Source organism: Lithobates pipiens, unplaced genomic scaffold (assembly GCF_037356315.1).
Source record: "Lithobates pipiens isolate NorthernLeopardFrog02 unplaced genomic scaffold, aLitPip1_a1.2 Scaffold_1, whole genome shotgun sequence".
In the NCBI taxonomy this organism is placed as follows: domain Eukaryota; kingdom Metazoa; phylum Chordata; class Amphibia; order Anura; family Ranidae; genus Lithobates; species Lithobates pipiens.
In genome coordinates this window covers 242,789,641-242,813,384 of record NW_027507685.1, presented here as the reverse complement: position 1 = coordinate 242,813,384, position 23,744 = coordinate 242,789,641, and the positions used below count along the sequence as shown (strand labels likewise).

General features: G+C 42.4%; 1 protein-coding gene across 2 annotated transcripts in view; it reads left to right on the top strand.

The window, feature by feature from the left end:
- Window positions 1–1,468: 1,468 nt before the first annotated feature.
- Window positions 1,469–23,744, top strand: part of SRPX2 (sushi repeat containing protein X-linked 2) — a 114,889-nt gene continuing 92,613 nt past the window's right edge. Inside the window, exons 1-2 of one of the 2 annotated variants that reach the window (XM_077484805.1) lie at window positions 1,469–1,657; window positions 16,756–16,891. In XM_077484805.1, coding sequence (XP_077340931.1) covers window positions 16,825–16,891 — 67 coding nt within the window. In that variant the 5' untranslated portion in view covers window positions 1,469–1,657; window positions 16,756–16,824. The remainder of the gene's footprint in view (window positions 1,658–16,755; window positions 16,892–23,744) is intronic. The other variant, XM_077484810.1, reaches the window with a different exon arrangement.

The following is a 23,744-nucleotide window of genomic DNA, read 5'->3' as shown; positions in this document are numbered from 1 at the left end:
CAAGCCTGAGGCAGCATGGGGCTAATTGGGAATTCAAAAGGAGAGTTACACCAGACAAAGGTATCTCTGAAAGTAGACCGATACAGAAACAAATAACTTGAGTTTGCAACCACCCTAGCAATTATGAACCAGAGCCTAAGGTAGTGGATGGCTAATTGAGGATTCAGAAGATAGGCTTTTCCAGACAAAGGTATTTTAGAAAAAATAGAGCAGGCAGTAACAAAAGCCAAATGTAACTCCCTCCAACCCACCACCAAAGTGAAACCAAAACCCAAGTCACTAAAACCCAAAGAAGGACTCGCAAATTGCAGGCCCCGATTCGAATGCGGTGTTCAGCACCACTCGCGATCCTGTCCCTCCATTCAGAATGGTAAGGTCCTTAACATCCTAGTGTGTATGGAAGCACATCCTCCTGAGCTGCCTGATGTGACCTCCCTACCCGAGTTGATACTGGATTGAGAATTTCCTCTTAAGGAAAATGATGTGTCAAATTCAATTATACCCAGGTTTGTGACAGGTTAACCTCAACCGCTTGCTGACCGGAAGCTGTCATTATACTGTTGCAGGCCGGCATGGCTGTGCGAATTTCCATAGGTGTACGTCAGCCGATTTACGAGCAATGGCAGGTGTGCGCATGCCTGCAGAGTGACGTTGGAGGCGATTCATGTGGCGTGCCGATTCACCGGCCACTCGTGATCGCTCCACGAAGAGCCAAAACAGGGATCTGTCAATTTCGACGGACCTAGAAATAGAACATGTTTCAAATCTGTCCGATGGACTCAATTCCTATCGGGAAAACCGTTCGTCTGTATGCTGGTCCGATGGACCAAATACGACGCAAGGGCAGCTATTGGCTACTGGCCAATGAACTTCCTTTTCTAGTCCCGTTGTACGTCATCACCTTTTCTGCCGGAAAGTCCAGTCATGTATACGTGGCATAAGAATGATCTAGCAGCTGACCAGCCGCTATGGAAAAAAATCTACTGTCCGTCCATTTTCTATGCTGTCCACCTGTAGAAGATCCCTAAAAACTCATCTCTTCAGCAAAGCCCATGCCACTTCTAAACAACTACTGAATTTTTACCTTCATCATCAACTCATTCTTCCCAACTTTCATATCACTTCTCTCTACTAAGCTCTCAAAAGCAGGGTCCTCCTAACTCTCCCATATTGAATTGTATGGTAACTACACTGTCTCCCTTTATATTGTAAAGCACTGAACAACAGGTTGGCTCTATATAAATCTGATTTAGTAACAATAATACATCTATAAATTGCCTGCTAAACAACATAGACCACATGTTCTATGGTTTAGGAAAAACTTTCTTGCTTGGAAAACTGTAAGACATTCTTTTCAATTAGGCTTTGTAGGAGAAGGCGGCGCACCGTTAAAGGGGAGCGTGGCCTTTGCCCGGGTCTGCTCAATGATGCTTTTCCATATCACCAAAATGACAGAGCCTAGCTGCTGTTTGGCAAACTTCCATCTCCTCCTCCAACCCCAAGTCCTCCCCACTTTTCTAGTATGACTCTATAGAAGAAGTAACTGTCTGCCGGGATCCAGACGTCTGAACATCTGGACTACAAGATCAGTTGTCCGGTCGTACGCAGCAATTCTATGACTGCCCGGGGCTGAAGTTACCCGACTCTATAAAAGCCGGTAAGAGAAGATGACGGTGGGTTTATATAAGGGGCTCTGTCAGACATTCCATGTACATTTTATAACTATATCTGTAACATATCTGTGGATGGTGCTATTAACAAACATGTTAGAAATTTTCCAACAAACGGAACTTTAAAGTGACACTAAACTCTGGTTAGGAAATAGAAATCAATTCCAGTATATAACTCAAAAAAGTACCTTCTATTGCTTTCAGCTGTCTCCAGATCTCTACAGTCCTTTTTTTTTGCTGCTGTGATCGGACTTTGTTAGAGCAGTGTTCCTCAACTCCAGTCCTCATGGTGCCCCAACGGGTCATGTTTTCAGGCTTTCCATTATTTTACACAGGTGATTTGATCAAGTTCACTGCCTTCCTAATTACCACAGCCATTTTATCTGAGGGAAATCCTGCAAACATGACTTGTTGGGGCGCCTTGGAGGGCTGGAGTTGGGTACTGCGTTAGAGGGTGGCTACATTCATTCTTCATGATCTCGCTTTATGTAGGATCATTGTCACCCTCTCTCACCCTGTGGCTCTTTGCTTGCCTTGGGGCACGGTTTCTCTCAAGACATAATTCCTCCCACTGACACCAAGGATGGGGCACTATTCTTTCAAATTAAACCAATGATGGGGTACTATTTCTCCCACTATTACCAATGATGGGGCATTATTCCTCCCACTGACACCAATGATGAGGTACCATTCTTCCTACTGAAACCAGTGATGGGGTACTATTCCTCCCACTATTACCAACAATTGGGTATTATTCCTCCCACTGACACCAATGATAGGGCACCATTCTACCTACTGAAACCAATGATGGGGTACTATTCCTCCCACTATTACCAATGATTGTGCATTATTGTTGTTATTTTTACACAAACGATGGGGCACTATTCTTCCTACTGGTACCAGTGATGGGATTCCTCCCACTACGAATGATTGGGCATTATTCCTTCCACTGACACCAATGATGGGGCACCATTCTTCCTAATGAAACCAGTGATGGGGTTCTATTCCTCCCACTATTACCAACAATTGGGTATTATTCCTCCCACTGACACCAATGATGGGGCACCATTCTTCCTACTAAAACCAATGATGGGGTACTATTCCTCCCACTATTACCAATGATTGGGCATTATTGTTGCTATTTTTACACAAACGATGGGGCACTATTCTTCCTACTGGTACAGTACCAGTGATGGGATTCCTCCCACTATGAATGATTGGGCATTATTCCTTCCACTGACACCAAGGATGGGGCACTATTTTTCCTACTACTGACACCAATAATGGGTTACTATTCCTCCCACTACTAATGATTTGGAACTATTCCTCCCATTGACACCAACAATGGGGCACTATTGTTCCCAATGACACCAACGATTGGCTACTATTCCTACCACTGACACCAATGAAGGGTTACTATTCCTCCCACTCACAACAATAATTTGTTACTATTCCTCCCACTCACACCAATGATTGATCACTATTCCTCTCACTGACACCAATGATGGGGCACTATTCCTCCCACTCAAACCAATGATTGGTTACTATTCCTACTATTCCTCCCACTCACACCAATGATGGGACACTATTCCTCTCACTGACACCAATGATGGGACACTATTCCTCCCACTCACACCAATTATTGGTCACTATTCCTCCCACTGACACCAATGATGGGACATTATTCCTCCCACTCAAACCAATGATGGGTTACTATTCCTCCCACTCACCCCAATGATGGGTTACTGTTTTCCCACTGAGACCAACGTCTAGGCCCCCTAAAATCTGAAGGACAGTAAACTGGCCCTTTGTTTAGAAAGTTTGGAGACCCCTGTACTATAGGATTTGTAGTGTCAGTGTGCATGACTGCAACTAATGTGCACTGCTTGTTCCAAACACATGGAGTTGAGGGGGGAATAGTCCAGGAGCTTACTGAGGAAGCAGAAAAACATAGATACAAAAGATTTCATGAAAAATAGATTACAGGGAAATTAAGTAGCGGATGTGTCTGGATTATATTTGGAGTAAAAAGATATCATTTAGTATCACTTTAAGACTATTCTGTATTTCTGCCTTTATTGAATATACTGTATATGCCACTGATTCTTTAACAAAAGCATTATTCAAAATGATTGAAGACAAAATAAATGGATTTTGTAGCCAAACGTAAGCCAAAATAGCTTTTGGTGGAGTTAACCACATGCTTAATTTATCAACTATGATGTTTCTTTGGAAATCCAACTCTCATTCAAAGCCCAATCCAAATAGTTTACTATTCAGACGGAGCAGCCTTTCTCAACTTTTTCCCCAGAGGAACCACTAAAATAATTGTCAGCTCTTGGGGAGCCCTTACTACAGTAAAACCAGTTCCCTGGTGTTCAGTAGGAAGAATGTTCCTTACATTGCCAATCAGTGGGAAGAATCCTCTTTATATTGTTAGTCATTGGGAATAATGTACCTTACATTGGTGGTCAGTGGGAAAATGCCCCTTACATTGGTGATCAGTGAGAAGAATGTTCCTTACATTGGTGATCAGTGAGAAGAATGTTCCTTACTTTGGTGATCAGTGAGAAGAATGTTCCTTACATTGGTGATCAATGAGAAGAATGTTCCTTACATTGGTGATCAGTGAGAAGAATGTTCCTTACATTTGTGGTCAGTGAAAAAAATGTTCCTTAAAATGGTGATCAGTGGGAAGAATGTTCCTTACATTGGTGATCAGTGAGAAGAATGTTCCTTACATTGGTGATCAGAGGGAAGAATGTTCCTTACATTGGTGATCAGTGAGAAGAATGTTCCTTACATTGGTGATCAGTGAGAAGAATGTTCCTTACATTGGTGGTCAGTGGGAAGAATGTTCCTTACATTGGTGATCAGTGAGAATGTTCCTTACATTTGTGGTCAGTGAAAAAAATGTTCCTTAAAATGGTGATCAGTGGGAAGAATGTTCCTTACATTGGTGATCAGAGGGAAGAATGTTCCTTACATTGGTGATCAGTGAGAAGAATGTTCCTTACATTGGTGATCAGTGAGAAGAATGTTCCTTACATTGGTGGTCAGTGGGAAGAATGTTCCTTACATTGGTGATCAGTGGGAAGAATGTTCCTTACATTGGTGATCAGTGGGAAGAATGTTCCTTACATTGGTGATCAGTGGGAAGAATGTTCCTTACATTGGTGATCAGAGGGAAGAATGTTCCTTACATTGGTGATCAGTGAGAAGAATGTTCCTTACATTGGTGATCAGTGGGAAGAATGTTCCTTACATTGGTGATCAGTGAGAAGAATGTTCCTTACATTGGTGGTCAGTGGGAAGAATGTTCCTTACATTGGTGATCAGTGAGAAGAATGCTCCATACATTGGTGATCAGTGAGAAGAATGCTCCTTACATTGGTGATCAGTGAGAAGAATGTTCCTTACATTGGTGATCAGTGAGAAGAATGCTCCTTACATTGGTGGTCAATGAGAAGAATGTTCCTTACATTGGTGATCAGTGAGAAGAATGTTCCTTACATTGGTGATCAGTGGGAAGAATGTTCCTTACATTGGTGATCAGTGGGAAGAATGCTCTTTACATTGGTGGTCAGTGAGAAGAATGTTCCTTACATTGGTGATCAGTGGGAAGAATGTTCCTTACATTGGTGATCAGTGAGAAGAATGTTCCTTACATTGGTGATCAGTGGGAAGAATGTTCCTTACATTGGAGATCAGTGAGAAGAATGTTCCTTACATTGGTGATCAGTGGGAAGAATGCTCCTTACATTGGTGGTCAGTGAGAAGAATGCTCCTTACATTGGTGATCAGTGAGAAGAATGCTCCTTACATTGGTGGTCAGTGAGAAGAATGCTCCTTACATTGGTGATCAGTGAGAAGAACACTCCTTGTTGCCTGTTGTTTTTTTCCTGAATGATCAGTGCCACCGTCTATAGATGGTAACACCGATAATTGTATTGTGATGACATTAAATGTGAATCGGATAGGGAAATCGAGGCATTTTCTTTTGTTTAACCAGCTGGTTGCATAAAAAAAATTCCTAATGTGTGGGCTGCTTTAGAAGTGACTTAAAGCCTATTGCGCCCTTAAAAAACACCAACAACCACCTTGATTTCTCCATTGACTCCAATTCATTCAATGGAAGATTTTGGTAAAATTTCATGATTTTCTAGAAAACATCAGGGAAATAGAAAAATCTCAAAAGTGAACCTGTGCTTCCTTTTATTTCTTACAAAATTATTGCTCCTTATCTCCTCCTTTTTAAGATTTTTTTTTTTTTGATGGAGGTAATTCCTTTTTTCTGTGGAAGCATGTCCAGTCCATTTACCTTTTTCACCTAGGCAAGAATGATGTCCCCAGCTGCCTGAAGCCTCCTATGATAATCACGTTATGCATCCATAGGGGCTTTCGGGTAGCAGCAGGAAGTCATCAGGGAGACGGCTGAAAGAAAACAGAAAAGATATCCAGCCCCTTGATGACATAAGTGAAGAAGATGGTGGCATGGGACCCAGCATGTGGTGGCCTTTTTGAGAATTTCAGTAGGACAATGCTGGATTTGCTGAACATGTGTGTATGTGTTTTGAAGAAAAAAAAATAAAAAATCACTATGGGAACGCTGTGTTAAGTCCCTCTAATGCCGCGTACACACGACCGGACTTTGACGGACAAATCCGCCAGACAATTCGATCGTTTGTAGGCTTCATCGGACCTTTGCTGTCTAAAAATCAAACAGACTTTAGATTTAGAAAATGTCCGAGTCCGGTCAAAAAACTCAGTTCGTCTGTATGCTAGTCCGACAGACAAAAACTGACGCTGGGGCAGCTATTGGCTACTTCCTTATTCTAGTCCGGTCGTACGTCATCACGTTCGAATCTGTCGGACTTTTGTGTGCTTGTGTGTGGCCAAGTCCGTTCGTTCGGAAAGTCAGTCGGAACTCTGCCAAAAAGACCTTCGGACCTAGTCCATTGAAAAGTCCGGTCGTGCGTATGTGGCATAAGAAACATACTTGCCTAGTTATTTTCAGGAAAGTGTAGTTATAGTCACCTTCACTGTATTTGAAACCTGAATGACTGCAGGTTTCATTATGTTCGGTGAAAATTCTGATGACAATGACTGCTTGTCTCTACTTTCCTTTACACAGCAATATTTGATGTCTGAGAATAAACTGGTGCCGCTCTTGGATCTGATCCCAGCATACAATGGAACCAGAGCCAGTAGACCATGTTATATTTATCTTTCTGCAGGAAGCTGGAAGTGGGTGTTAGTGGTTGTCAAACCACATGCTAAAAAAATAACGTGTTTTAGTAAAAAAAAAAAGTGGTACAGACTTTGTAAAGCTCTACTTGTTGAATAAATGTACGACAGTTCACACGTTTCAAATTTAAAGAGGAGTTCCACCCAAAAATGGAACTTCCACTTTTCGGAATCCTCTTCCCCTCCAGTATCACATTTGGCACCTTTCAGGGGGGAGGGGGAGAAGATACCTGTATAATCCAGGTATTTGCTCCCACTTCCAGGCATAGATAGCCGCAGTATCTGCGGCTATCTATGCTATATCTGGCGCCTCCTCGAGCCCCCCTCACTGTCTTCTGGGAGACACCAAGGTCCCAGAAGACAGCAGGGACCAGTGTGCAGTAGGGAAACAGGCTGTGACTTCCTGATTCCCTTGCCGAAGATGGCGGTGCCTCCACCCGAGAGACGAGGGACAGATCGGTTTTGGGTGCCAACATCACGGGCGCCCTGGACAGGTAAGTGCCCATATTTTAAAAGCAGTGGCAGTATTTGTAGCTGCTGACTTTAAAAAAATAAATAAATTGGCAGAACTCCACTTTAAGGTAATTTATGTATTTAAAGTAGAATTGTGGCCAGGCTATGGGATAGCCAAATATTTACTTACTTTTATGACAAACCGTAAACAAGATTGGAAATAAGCCATCACTCACCACTGTAGTTGCAGACACTGTCGTGCAATTCATTTTCGAAATTCCCAGCAGAATTATTTTCTCTGTAGCTCAGCTCATCCCTCATGGCAGCCTGCCAGCCAGCCTTCTAATCCCTATTGTAAACACAGAGCAACTCTACAGAAAGAGGAGATGGGGGGAAGCAGAGTGCTTGAATCACTTCACTGTTTCCATTGTGAACTTGTAAAATAAATTGCTCCATAGTGCCTGCAGCTACAGCGGTCAGTGAAGGTTTGTTTTAAAGCTTGTTTAATGCACTCTGGATGTGCAGATACTGTGAACATGCAGCAGGAGACTTTCAGAGACTGTGAACATGCAGTAGGAGACTTTCAGAGACCGAACGTGCAGCAGGAGACTTTCATAGACTAAACATGCAGCAGGAGACTTTCAGAGACTGTGAACATGCAGTAGGAGACTTTCAGAGACTGTGAAAATCCAGTAGGAGACTTTCAGAGACTGTTAACATGCAGTAGGTGACTTTCATAGACCGAATATGCAGCAGGAGACTTTCATAGACTAAACATGCAGCAGGAGACTTTCATAGACTAAACATGCAGCAGGAGACTTTCAGAGACTATGAACATGCAGTAGGAGACTTTCAGAGACTGTGAACATGCAGTAGGAGACTTTCAGAGACTATGAACATGCAGTAGGAGACTTTCAGAGACTGTGAACATGCAGTAGGAGACTTTCAGAGACTATGAACATGCAGTAGGAGACTTTCAGAGACTGTGAACATGCAGTAGGAGACTTTCAGAGACTGTGAACATGCAGTAGGAGACTTTCATAGACCGAATATGCAGCAGGAGACTTTCATAGACTAAACATGCAGCAGGAGACTTTCAGAGACTGTGAACATGCAGCAGAAGATTTTGGCCCCTTTCACATGGATGTTCTGATCAAGTCAGTTTTTTAGGCGGACCTGATTGGAACCTCCATTTTTCTCTATGGAACTGCAGATGTCAGTGGATATGTGTCCGCTGCCACCCACCGGTATCCGACCTGGTCCACTAAAAAACAGATGGTGGATCGGATGACAGTTGGATTGAAACAGACAGGCAGTCCATTTCCATTTGACCGCCTCATAGAGGAGAGTGGGCAGTGTCTGTGTCCACTCTGCATCAGCGGAGCAGACACAGAACTCTCATCCACCAACTCAGTGGGGGGACACAAAAAGTGGAAAAAGGGCCACATGTGGCCCCCGGGACCACAGGTTGGGCACCAGGGTTAACTAAAGGAAAAACAGAAGGCGCTTCTAAGTGCAGTATTAAGGAGTTCATAAAAGGTGGTTAAAAACATTTACAATGTAGTAGATCAAATGAGCATCTCAGTCAGCATAATAGGCATCCTGTAGAGTCCTTCGCCTCTAGTAGGAGGGAGAGCTGGCCCGCAGCTGTGACAGGAAAGGGAGAAGGAAGCAAGATGGCCGATGGACTTTCAGAACCACGCTGGAACGCATAGACCGGAGCTGACGTCATGGGGGCGGTACTGCATTTCGGAGCATGACCAATTCATTCCTTCGTCAGACCAGCATTATACAGAGTTAGTAATGCCATAGGTAGAAATGGCAGCATAAGGCTAGCAGCTGGCAAAATTTGCCACTGGAATTGTATAGAGCCCTTTCATACCAGTGGCATTAGACTACGTTGCCCAACAGATTCCCAATACAAGAACAGAGCAGTCAAAAATGTGGGCAGAGGTCAGCTCCAAACAAAAATCATTGTGATACCAACATCCCTGAAATTCATGAAAAGGGTAGATTGGGGATATGGGACTTTGGAGGTACCCTATATACACAATAATTCAAGATTGATATAAAAAGTATAAATTGTTTATTTTAAGAAGACATATAAAAGTAAGGAATACAGTTTGATCAGTCATAGGTGTACACACATTCCCTATTTTCGACAATGAAAGTACTGTAATCACATACAACATAAAACGTCCAAATATTTCAACATGTTTCGCCGATTTGACTTCATCTGGAAAAGTGGACGTAGGGATTTAATTATCATTTAAATAGAAGAGTACTTGACTCAACCTCAATCCCAATCTTTAAATGAAAAACATATGTTCTGGGAGCTTATGTGGACGCAAAGAAGAAAGGGCATAGGCATATGTAGTTGTGTCAAATAAATTTCGCCCATCTTTCGCGCTCATGAAACGAACGGACAGTGCATTCAGTTGCAAGGCGGCCACTTTGGTTTCTCTTTCGTTTTTCTACAGTGCATGCGCCGTACACAGTGGTGCCTGTCTTTTGGCAAATATCTCCTAAACCATGTAGGTTTAGGAGATATTTCTTGGACCTACAGGTAAGCCTTAATCTAGGCTTACCTGTAGGTCAAAGTGGTTTGTAAGGGTTTACAACCACTTTAAGAGTGCAGCTCTGTAGCTCAATGCATGTTACAGATTACATCAGCATGCCTGTCTTATGCGCACAGCACAGTAACACATGTGCTGTGGTATGAATGGGCCCATAGATGGAGTTAACAATATTTCTTTTTGCAAAGTCTTAATATGTGATTACATTCTACTGGTATTTATACAGGGCCTTGAAAAAGTATTCATACCCCTTGAAAATGCCCACATTTTGTCATGTCACAACTAAACAAAGTTCATGTATTTTATTGGGATTTTTTGTGATAGACCAATACAAAGTGTCACATAATTGTGAAGTGGAAGGAAAGCGATAAATGGTTTTTCAATTTTTTTAAAATAAACATTTGGTGTGGAAAAGTGTGGTGTGCATTTGTATTCAGCCCCCTTTACTCTGATACCCCTAACTAAAAACTAAAAAAGTGCAGGGTTTCTCAACCAGGGTTCCTCCAGAGGTTGCTAGGGGTCCTTGAGAAATTCGAATTTCTGCCTCTCAGATAAGTTTCCAGTGACACCATTGATCATTTTAGCTATCTGTAAGGGGGTAATTCTTCTCAGTTACCACAAGTGTAAGGGGCATGCGTACCACTGACCATCACGCTAATGTATCATGAGTTGTAGACTTTTTTTTGTAGTCATTTTTAGCAGGGGTTCCTTGAGACTGGACTATTTCAAGGGTTTGAGACTTTTTCAAGGGTTCCTCTGTGTTGAAGACTATTTCAAGGGTTCCTCTGTGTTGAAAAGGTTGAGAAAGGCTGATCTAGTGGAACCAATTGCCTTCAGAAGTCACCTAATTAGTAACTAGAGTCCACCTGTATGTAATTTAATCTCAGTATAAATACAGCTGTTCTGTGAAGCCCTCACAGGTTTGTTAGAGAACCTTAGTGAACAAACAGCATCCAGAAGGCCAATGAACACAGCAGTCAGATCGTGGAGAAGATTAAAGCAGGGTTAGGTTATGAGATAATATCCCAAGCTTTGAACATCTCACTGAGCTCTGTTCAATCCATCATCTGAAAATGGAAAGAGTATGGCACAACTGCAAACCTACCAAGACATGGCCGTCCACCTAAACTGACCAGCCGGGCAAGGAGAGCATTCATCAGAGAAGCAGCCAAGAGGCCCATGGTAACTCTGGAGGAGCTGCAGAGATCCACAGCTCAGGTGGGAGAATCTGTCCACAGGACAACTATTAGTCGTCTCTCCACAAATCTGACCTTTATGGAAGAGTGACAAGAAGAAAGACATTCTTGAAAGAAACCCATAAGAAGTCCTGTTTGTCCCCAGTAGCAAAACATTTCTGGAAATATGAGTTTCTTAGGATTTCAACACTACAATAGCACTTTTAAACTTAAAACTGGGCAGTCTCTCCTACTGCCAATTCAAACTCCTATTACAGATCACTACAGCCGCAAAACAAACAATTGCCATAGCTCCTTAATAACTGCTGAAACTAAAAACAGAATCAATCAAACAATGATCCATGTCAAAACAGAGGCTATAACCCAAGATAAAATATCCAACTTTGAGAATATATGGCAGCCTTTCTCAACCTTTTCAACACAGAGGAACCCTTGAAATAGTTCTCCGGTCTTGGGGAACCCCTACTAAAAAATCGAAATCTACAATTCATGATACATTAGTGTGATGGCCGTTGGGAAGAATGGTCCTTACACTTGTGGTCATTGGGAAGAATTACCCTCTTACAGATAGCTAAAAAGGATCAATGGGATCTTGGGAACAGTGGGAACTTATCTAAGAGGCAGAAATTGCCCAATGCTGAAGGAACCCCTAGCAACCTCTGGAGGAACCCTGGTTGAGAATCACTGATATATGGAATCCCTGGGTGACTCACTCTTTACATTCCAATTTTGATGCTTCCCTACTAAGACCTTGGTAATCTCGATTTATACTTCCATTCCCTGCGTTCATGGTATGTGTACTACCCCGGGGATCCCTACTACCTCTCATTTCTTTCTTCCCTATCTATTTTTTCTCATACCTAAGATTACTTTTTCTTTTCTCTTCTTTCTCTCTTCTATTCCCCCCCTATTCTCTCTCTCTTTCCTCTTTCAATTTACTCTTTATATAGTTCTGACACCAGAACATTTATTTCCTTGCACCATTACACCAATTTACATCATTACACCAATTGCACATACTGTAGTTCCAATATGTAGTATAAGATTTTAGACTCTATAATAAATTTTCTTTTTTTTCTTTACATTTTATTTAAAAACCATACTGTTGATAATAATTAAGACCTTTTTTTTAAATTCTGTGGTCATCTTATATTTTTCAGATACTATATCTCTGTGGCTCTATATGTGGCATCTATTTCTATGCCTTTTCTCTTTTGTGTAGTTTCTTTTCCTTGTCATCTTATATTAACCGGGTCTAAGTTGGTTTTATCCTTTCTTATAAAACATATGATGCAATCTTTTGAGTAGTTAGATCCATGTTAAAATTGTTTTAGTTAAACTACTTTTAGTTTATGTTGGAACTAAAACTCAATATTATTGCCATATATGTGATCTTTTATTTTGCTGCCACCATATGTACTTATGTATGCTAACTGTTAAAATTCAATAAACAAATTTGACAAGAAGAAGCCCCACGTTTGCAGTTTGCGAGAAGCCATGTGGAGGACACAGGAAACATGTGGAAGAAGGTCCTCTGGTCAGATGAGACCAAAATTGAGCGCTTTGGCCTAAAAGCAAAATGCTATTACTTGGCTGAAAACTAACACTGCACATCACCCTAAACACAACACCCCCACTGTGAAACATGGTGGTGGCAGCATCATGTTGTGGGGATGCTTTTTTTCATCAGGGACAGGGAAGCTGGTCAGAGTTGATGGGAAGATGGATGGAGCCAAATACGGGGCAATCTTGGAAGAAAACCTGTTAGAGTCTCCAAAAGACTTGAGACTGGGGCGAAGGTTCACCTTCCAGCAGGACAATGACCCTAAATATACAGCTAGAGCTACAATGGATTGGTTTAGATCAGTGGTCTCCAAACTGCAGCTGTGGCCCTCTGCTTTCATTTTCCGGCCCTTGAGGCACTATTCCTTCCACTGATGCAAGATACTATTCTGCCACCTGGCACCAACAATGGGCCACCATTTCTCTCACTAACACCAAAAATGGGGGTACTATTGCTCCCTATGATACCAAGGACTGGGCACTATTCCTTCCCCTAATACCAAATGTGGCAATACTCCCACTGATGCCAGGAAAATTTTCACTCCTGCTGGACATAGTGCGGCCCTCCTAGACTCTGAAGGACAATAAACCAGCCCTTTGTTTAAAATGTTTGGAGAACCCTGGTTTAGATCAAAGCATATTCATGTATTAGAATGGCCCAGTCAAAGTCCAGACCTAAATCCAGTTGTGGCAAACAGGGCCGTCTTTAAGGCAGGGCAAAAGGGGCAGCTGCCCTGGGCCCTGTCATTGTTGTGTGGCCCAAAGCAGCTGCCTCATACTTGCCAACTATCCCAGTTTACATTCCCTTGTTCCTTGAAGTTTTAGTCCTGTGCTGCTACTAATGCTGCCCAGCTCTGCCCTATTGTTGTGTACAGATGACTCATCTGCAAACCCGTGTTTACATGTAAATACTGGCATTCATATGTAAATAGCAGTGACATGCATATGTAAACAGCTGAGGCCAACTGCATTGATATGTAAATAAAGGCAGCATTCATAGGTATATCATGCCCCCCTGCTGTAACCTGTAGCAACCAGTGAGCAGTATTACTGTACAGCAATTTCTAGCAGCCAATCAATCAACAAGCAGAAATGTGCTGTAACCTCTACCAACTAATCAGTGAACCTTAAGGAGTGCGGTAACCTCTAGCAACCAGTCAGTAAGCAGTAATGAAATGCTGTAACCTCTGGCAACCAATCGCAATCGCTGCCTGATCTGATACAGTAAACTGATTTTAAGTCTAGCTGCTATTTATTGTATGTCTCAGAGAAGGTGGAGAGTGAAATTGCATGGGGGAAGGGGGGCCCTAAGAAAATTTTTGCCCAGGGTCCAATCAATATTAAAGACAGCCCTGGTGGCAAAACATGAAAATTGCTATTCACAGACGCTCTCCATCCAATCTAACAGAACTTGAGCTATTTTGCAAAGAAGAATGGGCAAAAATGTCACTCTCTAGCTGTGCAAAGCTGGTAGAGACACCCCCAAAAAGACTTGCAGCTGTAATTGCAGTGAAAGGCGGTTCTACAAACTATTGACTGAATACAAATGCCCCCCCCCAACACTTTTCACATATTTATTTGTAAAACATTTTTTTTATCATTTTCCTTCCACTTCACAATTATGTGACACTTTGTGTTGGTCTATCACATGAAATCCCAATAAAATACATTTACGTTTTTGGTTGTAACAAGACAAAATGTGGAAAATTTCAAGGGGTGTGAATACTTTTTCAAGGCAATGTAAATGTAAGAATTACAAGGGTCCGCTGTAGGATATAAAATTACTTTACATTGAGCTTTCCCATGAAACAATGTTGCATGCATTACATAAGTTACGATAAGCTTGCTGGCAGGACGCAATGTCCCAACCTCTTGCGCTGAGTCACAGGCCAATAGCCTTGAGTTCTTTTTTTTGTTAAATAGAAACAGCTGGTAAAGCATTCAATCAAAACATGTGTTTATTTGTGTTTTTTTTTTCTTTGACTTAACCCATTGCTATCCCTTCTCAGCAGCCTTTAAACCACATGAACACATATGTACAACATGAGAATGTTAAAGCCCACCTTCCTTGCACTGCACATATGTGTTATGTGATCACCAAGAAGTTGAATAGAAATAATATCAGTTTAGGGTGTACTGAAAAAATAAAGTGATTTAAAATAAACCAGCAGAATATAAGGAAAATTGCCTTGTCTTTCTTAAAGTGTATTTTCACTTTTGAAGCCGAATTGGGATAAAGCCTACTTTATATTTGTTGCATGTTCCATCAGCATAGTGTAGCACAGACCCCAGACCAGCTTCGCAGTTTTTCCCCAGGTTCCATTCACTATACGGTATTCGGCAGACCTAGGGATGAGCATGAGTTCGACTCCAACATTGGCTGTTCGCCCTTTTGCCAAATAGCAAACAATTTAGGGTGTTCGCGGCAAATTCGAAAAGCCGTGGAACACCCTTTTAAAGTCTATGGGAGAAATCAAAAGTGCTAATTTTAAAGGCTAATATGCAAGTTATTGTCATAAAAAAGTGTTTGGCCGAAGAAAGATGCCGGACGGGGAAAGAAGAAGATATTAATAAAGGACTTGTCCAAAACCGTCTCTTGTCTTTTTTGACACTTTTTTTGTGAAATGGTAGGGGTACACTTGTATCCCATTACTAATTCAAACGGGGGGGGTCAGAATCGGGGGGTCCCCTTGTTAAAGGGGGCTTCCAGATTCCAATAAGTCCTCCCCGCCCGCAGACCCCCACAACCACCGGGTCAGGGTTGAGAGGATGAGACCCTTCGCCCCCATCAACATGGGGACAAGTTGATTTGGGGGGCGACTACCCCAAAGCACTCTCCCAATGTTCAGGGCATGTGGCCTGGTATGGTTCAGGAGGGGGGCACTCTCTTGTCCCCCCTCTTTTCCTTCAGCCTGCCAGGTTGCGTGCTCGGATAAGGGTCTGGTATGGATTTTGAGGGGGACCCCCATGCCATTTTGTTTTTTCAATTTTGGCGTGGGGTTCCCCTGTGGGGAAATTCCATGCCATTTATATAAATGAACTTTTATGTGTATTGCCGGATTGGACAATTTATTATATACTACTTTTTAAATGAATTTTTTTCTTTAAAAAATGTTGCACTCAGACTGTTCTATATACGGGAAACATGCACCACTTTAGCATACTATAGACACCCCCAGGTAGGAAATTTAAAGGAATATTATACTTTTATTGTTTCACTTTAAGCATTATTAAAATCACTGCTCCCGAAAAACGGCTGTTTTTAAAACTTTTTTTGCATTGATACATGTTCCCTGGGGCAGGACCCAGGCCCCCAAACACTTTTTTATGACAATGCCATGCATATAAGCCTTTAAAATTAGCACTTTTCATTTTTCATGTTCGTGTCCCATAGACTTTAACAGTGTTCGCGTGTTCGAACAAAGTTTTTGCCTGTTTGCATGTTCTGGATGCGAACCGAACGGAGGGGGGGGGGGGGGTTCGGCTCATCCCTACTCACAACTACTCAATAAACAGCCAGTGCATATCTTTTTGTAGTTTTAATGCTGGTTGAACTTGGTGATAGGAAAGTGAATAAGCCACATGTTCCTTTATAACTGGAAGTACAAGTATTTTCTTCTCTCCATTGAGTAGAGTCGAACTACTTTACAAGCATTGGGGAGCTTGTAAAGTGAATATGTGCTGCTATGGGTGGGGGGGGGGGGGCATGGCAAAAAAGAAACTGACAGGGGTTATAGCCCTCCCTTGCATTATCTATCCAAAAAAATAAGTTTTGCCTATAGCTCTGCTTTAAAACAAACCTGTTGATTTGCCCCATATGAGCAAATTACTTTGCTGTTATGCATCTTGCCCTTGGGACGACCCCAATATGACCAATAATTCTGTAGGATGCTCTCAGCCGTCTCGTAAAACTCAGCTGGTATTTCAGGCATACGTGCATTTTTAATAGTGTTCTCTTCAGATTATCCTAGCAGAAAATGTCTCCTTTCCCTGACCGAAACAAATTATTCATTGTGCTGGTTTCAGCTGTGAAAACCATTTCCTCCGTAGGTGCCGCTGTCTGCTTGGAAGATTCGGATTCTTTCTGGAAATAAAATATCAGTGTGAAGGACGGCCACGATGGAACAGTCAATAAGGCTTCTAGCGCTCACACTCCTAAAAATGGTGGCAGCCATGTATAACGAAGGTAAATGATTTTCCTTTTAACTTTCCACTGTTTCAATATTTTATTGGTTTTGAATCCATTTGCAGTTTTCACACATTAAAACATTCCTTCCACCAATTTGAATTCTGGGACAAGACACGGGAAACTTGCAAGGAAAGGATACCTTCAAAATAAATATGGAATGTTTTGTCAGATACTTCAAGTGACGGAGGATAGATTCCACTTAAGGGTTAGGTTTAGGGCAGGGTTAAATGTTAAGGTTTTGGGTTGGGTTAAGGTTTAAGTTCATGGGTTGGTTTAAATTCATGAGTTTATGGGATGGGTTGATGTCAAGGGATTAGGTTTATGAGCTGGATTGAGGTTGAGGGTATAGGTTTATGAGTTGAGTTGAGGTTGAGGTGTAAGTTTATGGGATGGGTTGAAGTTAAAGGGTTACGTTTATGGAATGGGTTGATGTCAAGGGATTAGGTTTATGAGTTGGATTGAGGCTGAGGGTATAGGTTTATGAGTTGAGGTTAAGGTATGAGTTTATAGGATGGGTTGATGTCAAGGGAATGGGTTTATGAGTTGAGTTGAGGTTGAGGTATGAGTTTATGGGATGGGTTGAAGTTAAAGGGTTATGTTTATGGGATGGGTTGATGTCAAGGGATTGGGTTTATGAGTTGGATTGAGGCTGAGGGTATAGGTTTATGAGTTGAGGTTAAGGTATGCGTTTATGGGATGGGTTGAAGTTAAAGGGTTATGTTTATGGGATGGGTTGATGTCAAGGGATTGGGTTTATGAGTTGGATTGAGGCTGAGGGTATAGGTTTATGAGTTTAGTTGAGGTTGAGGTATGAGTTTATGGGATGGGTTGAAGTTAAAGGGTTACATTTAGGGGATGGGTTGATGTCAAGGGATTGGGTTTATTAGCTGGATTGAGGTTGAGGGTATAGGTTTAAGAGTTAAGGTTGAGGTATAAGTTTATGGGTTGGGTTGAAGTTAAAGGGTTACGTTTATGGAATGGGGTGATGTCAAGGGATTGGGTTTATGAGTTGGATTGAGGCTGAGGGTATAGGTTTATGAGTTGAGGTTAAGGTATGCGTTTATGGGATGGGTTGAAGTTAAAGGGTTATGTTTATGGGATGGGTTGATGTCAAGGGATTGGGTTTATGAGTTGGATTGAGGTTGAGGGTATAGGTTTAAGAGTTGAGGTTGAGGTATAAATTTATGGGTTGGGTTGAAGTTAAAGGGTTATGTTTATGTGGTGGGTTGAAGTTAAGGGATTAGGTTTATGAGTTGGACTGAGTTTATGGGGTGGAATGAAGTTAAGCGGTGATATGATATGTCTGTTTATGGGTTGGATTGAGGTGTTCTGTCAGATCAGCTTGCCGCTGCTTTTAAAATTTAACATGAAAACATGGATTTCAAAACACTGTATTACAATATATAAGCTCAGTTAACCACTTCAGCTCGGAAGATTTGGCTGCTTAATGACCAGGCCATTTTTTGCGATATGGCACTGCGTCGCTTTAACTGACAATTGCGCGGTCGTGCAATGCTGTACCCAAACAAAATTGACGTCCTTTTTTTCCCACAAATAGAGCTTTCTTTTGGTGGTATTTGATCACCTCTGCGGCTTTTATTTTTTGCACTATAAAAAAAAGAATAGGGACAATTAAAAAAAAAAATACAATATCTTTTAGTTTTTGCTATAATAAATATCCCAGATCTTTTTCAAAAAAACAAATTTTTTCCTCAGTTTAGGCTAATATGTATTCTTCTACATATTTTTGGTAAAAAAAAAAAACAACAAAATAAACGCAATACGCGTATATTGATTGGTTTGGGCAAAAGTTATAGCATCCACAAAATAGGGGATAGATTTATGGCATTTTTATTTTTTTATTTTTTTTACTAGTAATGGCGGTGATCTGCGATTTTTATCAGGACTGCGATATTGTGGTGGACAAATTGGACAGTTTTGACTCATTTTTGGGACCATTGACAACTATAGAACAATAAAGTGCTATAAAAATGCACTGATTACTGTATAAATGTCACTGGCAGGGAAGGGGTTAACTGTGTTCCCTCACTGTGTTCTAACTGTTGGGGGAGGGGACTGTCTAGAAGGAGAGAGAGATCAGTGTTCATACTTAGTATGAACACACGATCTGTCTCTACTTCCCTGAAAGAAACACAGATCCCGGTTCTCGCTCTGTCACAAGCGATCATGGGTGCCTGACGGTCATCGTGCCCACAGGCGAGCGCCCCTCCAGCGACACGCACTCCTAGTGGCCAAAAGGAAAAGCGACGTAAGGTAACATCAATTTGTTCAGCCCAGCCAACCTGCCGCAGTAAGACTGTGGCGGATGGTCCGTAAGTGGTTGACTGGTAAAAATAAGTGTGAAATTCAAGACTCTGGTGGGTGTAAATAGATGTTGGCTTGCCACCTTCTCACAGTATCCTTACTGTGGCTGACTGTGGGGTGTACCAAGATGGCCGTCGCTGAACGTTGCTTCCGATCAGAGGCGTAACTAGAACCTTCAGGGCCCCGATGCAAGAACCATGAAGGGCCCCCCCCCGACCCCATCCTGCAGCCCTTGCCACTCATCCAGGACCCTTTACTCCCATTGTGAGCTGCGGGATCTCCCTCCAGCTAGCAGTTTACTTCCCGAGTCTATACTTTGGAGAGGGGAGGGGCTTCTGACCCGGGCGGGTATCAGCTTCAGTGTAGAAGCAGAGCGAATCACTTGTTTACTGAAGCCAATGCCTGCCTAGGTCAAGGGCCCTCATAGTTGCCAACATTTCAAAAAAGTTTTTAGGGACACCTTTTTTTTTAATGCAAGTCCAGAAAGCCATTGGAGGCAGGGCATTTACTTTAATTAGGGATGGGGCATTCATTTAATATGGGTCTAGTTCTACAAGAAGTGTAAAATGAACATATTTATGTGTTGGGGGAATCTTTCCTCTTCTCTAAGGCCCCTTTTGCATGGGCGTGCCGATCAGGTCCACCCGTCAGTTTTTCAGGTGCACCTGATCGGACATTTCATTCACCTCTATGTCCACTGACACCCACTGCTATCCCATCCAATCCTGTCCATGAAATCCCTATTTTCCATCTGTCTGGAGCAGAGGCATTGCTGGGTCTGCAAAAGATTTGGGGATAGAGATTGTAGCAGCGGTCACCAACCGTTTTGAAGGAGAAGGGATCTCACCGCTCCAGGAGCACACATGCAGGCTGTAAACTGTTCTCTTTGGCTGGGAAGCCACAGGTGCTGGCTATTACCAGTAGCAACAGACGAAAAACAAGCTCTGGACTGCCGCACTCTTCAGAAGACCACTTTCTTTTATTGGAAAATCACATCACAGCTCAACAAACACAGCGAACAAGGAAAGATTGCTTTTCTAACACTGAACCGCTTCTCAGCCAATCAGGAGGCATGGGTCTAATACCCGTAACCTGATTGGCTCAAGGCACAGGTGCTCCGATTGGATGCCTAGCAGGAAAGAAGAAGAGACAAATGGAGAACACAGGAGCCACCGCCTGACCTACTGCTCACCCTACCATCCCACAGCTCGCCGCTATCAACAAGATGGGGTAAGTACCAGGCAATCAGCGAGAGGGCGGGTCACAATGGCTGCATTTGATCGGGCACAGTGACGGCATTTGTTCTGGCACAGTGGCAGCATTTGATGGGCACAGTGGAAGCATTTGATGGGCACAGTGGTGGCATTTGATGGGCACAGTGGCGGCATTTGATGGGCACAGTGGCTGCATTTGATGGGCACAGTGGCTGCATTTGATATACACAATGGCAGCATTTGATGGTCACAATGGTGGCATTTGATGGGCACAGTGGCTGCATTTGATGGGCACAGTGGCTGCATTTGATGTACACAATGGCAGCATTTGATGTGCACAATGGTGGCATTTGATGGGCACAGTGGCTGCATTTGATTTTTTTTTTCAGTATTTTTCAGAATTGTTTCATTTGTTTGCGCCCCCCTCAAAAAATTTGAGCACCAGCCGCCACTGCTTAGGACGGGTCTCAGGACCCACCTCCTGTTTAGCCGGGAGGAGAAGCATCAGCCCCAGCAGCAGCAGTCTCTCCTAGAGCCCTACCTTGGATTGATTCAGCAGTGCACCGCCACCTCATCCTCCTCCCAGCACTTCTCGTCCTCCTTCCCGTACCAAGGGTTGCCACCTGACCAGGATTCACCCGGACGGTTAAGGTTTTGAATCATGTGTCCGGGACACATTATTCACACCGGGCTGTGGCTCGCCAAGTAACCATAATATTCATATGCAAATCTGTTGGCGTCCAAGAGCTCTGGGCTGCTGTCTGGGGCAGATTTGGCATCACTCGCGGGCAGGGCGATGATGTCAGAACCATTTGGCCACACCCACTGCTCGCTGCGGCCGCTAAAGTGTTCGGGTTTGGCTTGAAGAAAAGGTGGCAACCCCACCCGAAACCTCTCTCTATATAAGGTAAGGGGGTCATGAATCGTGCGGGGGGGTGGGGCAATAGTGCGAGTGAGGGGGCCAGATTTGTTTGCTGCCCCCCCAGAAAAAAAAATTTGACCACCAGCCACCACTTTCAATATAAAAAGTTTAAAAGTGAACATACCGAAAGGATACTGATTATCACAGTGTATGATAGGTTTTCAGCCTTCCCTGGTGGTCTAGTGGTTAGGATTCGGCGCTCTCACCGCCGCGGCCCGGGTTTGATTCCCGGTCAGGGAAAAGAAGCATTTTATTTTTCGTCTTTCATACAACTTACAGTATATTGATCTTTCACAATCCGATACATTTCACATTTACATGTTGCCCTTATCGATCAAAGTATCAGGACAATGTAGACGTACACCGAGCCAAACGTCTTCCCATTGCTGTAAGCGTCAGTGCTGATCTCAGAGGTCGGTCACGTGGCTCCCCAGCAGGGGGTATGGCTCTACACCTATGTATACATGACTGCGAGGCGTCCACATTGCTGGCTAATCCTAGGCTCTGTGTGACATTTCCTGTATATTCTCTTGCTACCGGCACCCTGCAGAGATATTAGCTAATGCTCGAGTAAATTTCCAGGCACTGCCCGGCCAAACAAAAGCTGGTAAACGTGCCAATCCTAAAGGAAAGGCGCCCTTTAAAGCGGAGGTCCACCCTAAAAATAATAATAATAATAATAATAATACATAAACACTCTCCTTTAAAAATATCAAAAAACATTTGAAATTTTTTTTTTTTTTTACAAGAAATGGCTGTTGCTATGCAGATCATCCTAATCTGCCTTTTCCTACTCTGTGGTTCTTGTCCTCCCTCGTGGTGTCTCCTGGGAGATGGGGGCGCGATGTCTTCCGGGATATGTGTGTCCCAGTAGACAGGCGTCCATTCACAAAGCGCCGCGCGACTCGCGCATGCGCAGTAGGAAACGAGCAGTGAAGCCGCAAGGATGGCGGCGCCAGAACCGAAAGCGGTGGACGGATCAGCCTGGGGGGGGGGGGGGGGCGACATCGCGGACTCGCTGGACAGGTAAGTGCCCTTATTAAAAGTCAGCAGCTACAGTGTTTGTAGTTGCTGACTTTAAAAAAAAAAAAAAAATGGCCGGACCTCCGCTTAAAATGGCCGGACCTCCGCTTCAACCGCTTTGCCTCTCACGCCTGTTCACCACTTATGGACCAGAGCAATTTTTACAATTCTGTTTCTGACCGTTTATTCAGCAATAACTTTGTGATTATTTAGGATAACAAAGTAATACATATATTGTTTTTAACCACTTCAGCCTCAGAAGGTTTACCCCCCCCAACCCCTTCATGACCAGGCCATTTTTTTACGATACGGCACTGCGGCGCTTTAACTGACAATTGCGCGGTCGTGCGACCCTGTACATAAATAAAATTGATGTAATTTTTTCCCAATAAATAGAGCTTTCTTTTGGTTGTATCTGATCACCTGTGCGGTTTTTATTTTTTGCTCTATAAACAAAAAAACCCGACAATTTTGAAAAAAATTTCATATTTTTTTTACTCTTTGCTATAATAAATATCCCCCCCCAAAAAAAAAAAAAACGTAAAAAAAAACAAATTTTTTCATCATTTAGGCCAATATGTATACTTCTAAATATTTGTGGTAAAAAAAAAAATAATAATAATTAAAAAAAAAAAATCGCAATAAACGTATATTGATTGGTTTGCGCAAAAGTTATAGCATCTACAAAATAGGAGATAGATTAATTACATTTTTATTATATATTTTTTTTTAATAATAATGGCGGTGATCAGCGATTTTTAGTGGAACTTTTTTTACTTTATGCTATAAAACACATCCAATAAAAAAAAAGTAAAAAAATCGAATTTCTTCATAAGTTTAGGCCAATATGTATACTGCTACATGTTTTTAGTAAAAAAAAAAAAAAAAAAATCCCAATAAGGATATATTGATTCGTTCACGCAAAAAGTTATAGCGTCTACTATGGGATAGATTTATGGACTTTATATTTTCTTTTACTAGTAATGGCGATCAGCGTTTTTTTAGCGGGACTGCGACATTGCGGCGGACAAATCTGACACTAATGGCCCGTACGCACGATCCAAATATCGTACAACAGATCGCATGACTTTTTTCGCTTAATAGTCGCAAGTAGAAATTGAATAGGTTACTAAAGGTCACGAAAATTCTCGTACGACAGAAAAAAAAAAAATCAGAAGTGATATCATGTGTTGTAATGTATTTGTATTGTATTTTCGGATGGCATCTGTACTGACTAAATGAAAATCGGACGATCTGGTATTGTACGAGGAAAAATGTATTTTGTCCGATCTAATAATATCAGATTGTCGTGATCGGCTCTCGAAAGCTCTGTACTAACGATTCAATTATGGTATGATTGCGTCGA